At 40.2% G+C, this 5,169-nt stretch overlaps 1 protein-coding gene across 2 annotated transcripts in view; it reads left to right on the forward strand.

Moving 5' to 3' along the window:
• Cd164 (CD164 molecule) overlaps positions 1-5,169 on the forward strand; it is an 11,543-nt gene that overhangs the window by 2,735 nt on the left and 3,639 nt on the right. The window contains exons 2-5 of one of the 2 annotated variants that reach the window (XM_021204735.1): positions 41-130; positions 874-945; positions 1,790-1,828; positions 4,590-4,646. In XM_021204735.1, the coding sequence (XP_021060394.1) occupies positions 41-130; positions 874-945; positions 1,790-1,828; positions 4,590-4,646 (258 nt within the window). The remainder of the gene's footprint in view (positions 1-40; positions 131-873; positions 946-1,789; positions 1,829-4,589; positions 4,647-5,169) is intronic. The other variant, XM_029542488.1, reaches the window with a different exon arrangement.

The following is a 5,169-nucleotide window of genomic DNA, read 5'->3' on the forward strand; positions in this document are numbered from 1 at the left end:
AATGAAATGTTAATTCATTGACTTCATAATTTCCCCCCAGAAACCTGTCAGAGCTTCAACAGCTGTGTTTCCTGTGTTAATGCCACCAGTACTAATAATATTACCTGCTTTTGGATACATTGCCAAGAAGGTAAGAAACTTTGTGGTCACAAGCTCTACTTTATATTCTTGAATATCTGAATATTCTGTAGAATATTTAAGATAGTGTGAAGTATTTATTTTCTAAATTCAGTACGTCTATAGTTTCTTAACATTTTCCTTGGAAGTCTCCCCCTCCCCCTTTTGATTTCATAAACTTGACTGTTGAGATTTAGTAGCTTTTAAAGGAAGAGAGATTTTAGATCCTCAGGATTAAAGTTTCTTTGGAAATGGAGTCAGTTGTTTTGGGAGATAAATTGTAGACCTTGTGGAGAGCTGTTGAATGCTTAGCTGTGAAGGAGCAATAAGAAGGGAGAGTTGCTTTCTGTGCTTTTGTGAAGTTAAGTTCATTAACAGCAATATTTGAAGGCTATGAGCTAGATGGAAGTTATAAGATTTCTCTTAGAATTTTAATATACAACATAGATTATCTGTTTCCCCTAAGGTAAGGTACTTGCAGCTTTCTCTATCTGCAAAACAGTCCATTCAAGATTTGTTAGGATTTGTTTGGCTTCCCTGGAGGTATAGAAATCATAGTTTTGGGTTTGTTTGTTTGTTTCAGTAAAAACAAGAGTCCCGTTTTAAGTTCCTTTACTCTGAATATTGGAAGTAGCACATAGAGTTCAGAACACTCATTGTTTTGTATTGTTTTGTTTTAGCGTGTTCTGGAGCGTAGATGCAAGGCCACAGGTGCAGTGTAAGTGAATAATTGCTCTCTGTCTCTCTTTTTCATAGAAAATAAGACCTATTGTTCAAGTGAATTATTAAGTAATTGTACCGGGGTGAACCAGACTGACTCCTGTTCTGGTAAGTTTTCGCTTGAGCTGCTTGGGAACGTGGCTGCATGGGTGGGTAAAGTCATTACTGCCCTCCCTGTTAACATGTAGACACCAGTAGCCTGTTCCTGGTGATAAAAAGGATGATAGTTTAATTCCTGGTTTCATGATTCAGCTGTAAGTCTTTTCATTTCCTGCTTTGTTTTGTTGAATTGACTAATGTTCAGTTCCTCCTTAAGTGTTACAGCTAAGTAAAAGTCTGCCTTTTGTATTTGAGGAACCTGGCTTTTACTCTTTACCCTGAAAGATCCTAATTGAAACAACTGGTCCTTCTCCCTCCCTCCTGTTGTTCATTCTTGCCTTGAGTCATCTGTGTCACTGAGACCTGCCGGTCCTCCTGCCTCTCCTTCCCAAGTACGGGATTAGGAGTAACCATGACTAGCTGAGTTGTTTCTTCTGATGTTGCTATAAGTTAATGGGGAAACTAAACAAGGGGCTCAGTCTGTCATTTCTCAAAAATGGCCTAACCTTCCCTGTCTAAAGTGGGTATTCATGTTCCAATCATTACATTGATTTTTTTTTCCCTGCCGGAAAGAAGGGAAAGAAAACATAAAGGCCTGTATCCATCTTGTAGATGTTTGTTAGAAGCTGTGTGTGGCTAATTAGCTGTGAGAATGCCTAGAAATGTCTTAGGGGGAAGTGAGATGCCACAAAGTGATGATTTCATTTCTAAGGAAGGAAACTGATGCTGGGTATGGGTAGCTGGCACATCCAAGAATGATGTCTGTGTTGCAAAACTAAACAAGTTGTACTCTGAGAGTGGGAGCTGTTGTTACAGCTTACTCTACACAACTTACTGTGTCTTTCTTTTTCAGTAGTATCTCCTACGACTCCAGTGCCAACCAATTCTACAGGTAATGGAAGATGATTTTTTTCTTCCTTGTTCTTTGTGGATTTTTAAAGACATGTTGATAGCCTACTAGCTAAGGGATGTTATTTATTTGTGGGCCACAATAGCAGTGTAAATGTGGATCCTTTGTGATGGTGCATATAACTCTTGGAAATATTTTGGTTTTAGTGCTCTCAACAGGTTTACTTAGTTAGTACGTTGAGCCCTTGAACTGCCTTATGTAGATGCTTTATAACACAGTTCCCATTACTAAACAGTATGCCAGGATGTTTTTAGAAATTACTTATCTTGAGTCTTTTACATGTATAACTGAGCATGTGTACTTTATATGAAAATGGATAATAGTTAGGTGTGTTGGGGTTTTTTCCCTTTTATTGTAAGATTGTGCTGTACTTTCTCCTTAGACTCATGGTTGGACAATTAGTTCATCTCACTCATACAGTGAAAGTCTTAAGGGAGTAGTAGTAGTAAACTGTTTATTCCAGGACAAGGCCTAGCCCAGATGACGATCGGCTGTAGGTACAGAACTTAGCCAGTACTTTGTTGCTATCAGATAGATGAATAAAGTCAGTGAGCACTCAGTGTACATTGGAAATTTGTAGGTTGGTGTGTATTGAGTGGGGCAGAACTGGCAGCCCTGGAAAGTATGGGGAGATCATGCCAGATGAAGCAGGGTGGTTCGTTCACACATGATGGAGATGCGAGGGAACAGTGACATAGATGTTAAGTATCAGCCGGGCGTGGTGGCGCATGCCTTTAATCCCAGCACTTGGGAGGCAGAGGCAGGAGGATTTCTGACTTTGAGGCCAGCCTGGTCTACAAAATAAGTTCCAGGACAGCCAGGGCTGTACAGAGAAACCCTGTCTCGAAAACAAACAAACAAAAAACAAAATAAATGTTAAGTATCTTGTACTAGGTGACAGTATGTTTGGTGCACTTGACAGTCAAAAGCAAAACTGAGGAGCTCCTCTGTGTGCCTTGCTTTAGATGGTATCTAAACTTGTCATAGGACTAGACTTCTACTTTAATAAAATGTGTTATTATGGCCTGTGCAGAGTAAAAGACCAAAGTAGGCTTGAAGTCAGCTATAGTAGAAATATATATGCTACAGAAACCAGCAGATACTACCAAATATAGCTTAGTGGACTGTTTGTGAAGAATTAACTTTCACCTAACTTCAAGAGTGGATAGTGAAAACCAAATATCAAGTCTATAGGATTTTTCCCCATAACATCACATAAAACTAGTATCTTAGGATTGAAAAGAAGTTGATAACATTTAATTTTTAAAGTTAAACTACAAAAGGAAATAAACGTGTTAGAATGATCATACCTTCTAATGTAACAATTGTGTCATTGCTTCCTTTAGGAGGCATGTGATCCTTGGGATTCAGGGTGTGTGTGTATGTGTGTGTGTGTGTGTGTGTGTGTGTGTGTGTGTATATACAACTTGCCTTGTCCAGTTAGTGTTTCTTGTATGTATATGATTTCAGTACTGGCCAGTTAGTATTGGATAACTAGGAGGATCATCAAGGGGCTCTGTCCTAGGGAAAGAGATGAGGTAGGGCCGTAAGAGGACAGCTTTGGAGCCAGTTTTCTCCTTCCTTTGCATGAGATGGAAACTGGTCGGCAGGTTCACACAGCAAGTGCTTTTGGTGACTGGGCTTTCGCATCTTACTAGCCTTCATATCAATCTCATCAGAAGTTTCACCACAGTCCAGTGAGAGTCAGCCTACTAGAGTCCTGTTAGCTTTGGAGGGCCAGCAATGCCTTTTGGGGAGTTCTGCATACTCTGGTAACATTTGTCTTAAAGCCTAATGTTGGTGTATAATAACTGTTGAAGAACAGAACTTTTATGTTAGAACTTGGGGGCTGGTAAGATGACTCAGGAGATAAAAGCATTTGCCACCAAGTCTGATGACCTGAGTTTAATCTCTGAGACCCAGATGACAGAAGGAACAAACCAGCTGCTAGTTGACTTACACACTTGTGCCCCTGCCATCTGTTCACCCATCTGAAGAGTCACAGACACAATAAGCTGTAATTTTAAGAGTTTTCTGTGCTTTTTGAAACAGTGTCTCACTGTATAGCCCTGGATGGTCTGGAACTTGTGTGCTGAGATTAAAGGCATACACCACTACACCTGGCAAATGTTAATTTGTATAAACTTAATTTTTTTTCTAGAATTGGTATAAGAATTTTCAAGTCTATATTTAGTAGTTGATGTTCGTAATTGAGTGCTTCACTTCTGGAGGTCATTTTATGTTTAGTTGGTACTTTTGCCTCATACAGAGTGGGAGAGTATATCATCCAAATTGGGCTAATGCTTGGGTGCTAATGCTAATCAATTAGTAAGGTTTTGTTGGAACCCAACTGTGCCTGCTTCTTTCCTTGTCCTTGACTGACTTTGCATTCCAAAGTGTAGCATCCTACTCTGCCCCTTAGCAAAGCATGGTACCCGCCTACAGTGCACTCGCCCATCTCAGTCGTACACACTGGCATGATCTGTCATAGAAGAGTGAGACCTGTATTGTCCTTCTAAATAGGCTTGTTCCTCTTTGTCTTCTTGCAGACTTTGTCTGTGTCTTACGTGTATATATAGAAAAGCAAGTTTATGCTGGCTGAATGTGTCAGAATATATGTAAGGACTTATATTGGATCATTAACTAAATTTGGCTTCTGTTCTCTAAAAATTAAAAGCTACATGTAGGATAATTATGAGATAAGAAATGTAAGGTTCTTAAATACATTTTGTTTTCATTCCAGCTAAACCCACAACTCGGCCTTCCTCTCCTACACCTACTCCCTCAGTTGTCACATCAGGTAATTGGGGCTATATAAGCTACCAGTGATGCAGTGTGTTCCTTGAGCTGCCGCCAGGGTCCAGTTCTACTCTTGGATGCTCTGGACTGAAGCAGCGTCTAACATAGAACCCCGAGGCAGTGGTTGGTTCCCGACTTTGCAGGAAGCCTTTTCTGTTTGTTAGGGCCTGGCCCTTTAGACTCAGCTAGAGTGTTTTCTCTAAAACCCATCTATACTCAGATGCTAAATCTGACTTGTGACTACCAGTCATTCAGAAGGAGTGGTACCATTAACAGGTTTGGTGAAAGGAAAACTATTGTTTTTAATTAGACCAATCTGAAAAGCCAAGATTCGCACTTTTTATTTTTCTTAAGTTGTTCATTTTCTTAGACTTACTTGGATCCAAGGGCTCTTCTACCCTAGGTTTGTTGTGGCTTCCTGCTTGTTGCCTCACAGTTTCATAGAAGCCACTGTTTTCACACTTGTGCGCGTGCGCACACACTCTCTCTCTCTCTCTCTCTCTCTCTCTCTCTCTCTCTCTCTC

The sequence above is a fragment of the Mus pahari genome, chromosome 9 (assembly GCF_900095145.1).
Source record: "Mus pahari chromosome 9, PAHARI_EIJ_v1.1, whole genome shotgun sequence".
In the NCBI taxonomy this organism is placed as follows: Eukaryota; Metazoa; Chordata; class Mammalia; order Rodentia; family Muridae; genus Mus; species Mus pahari.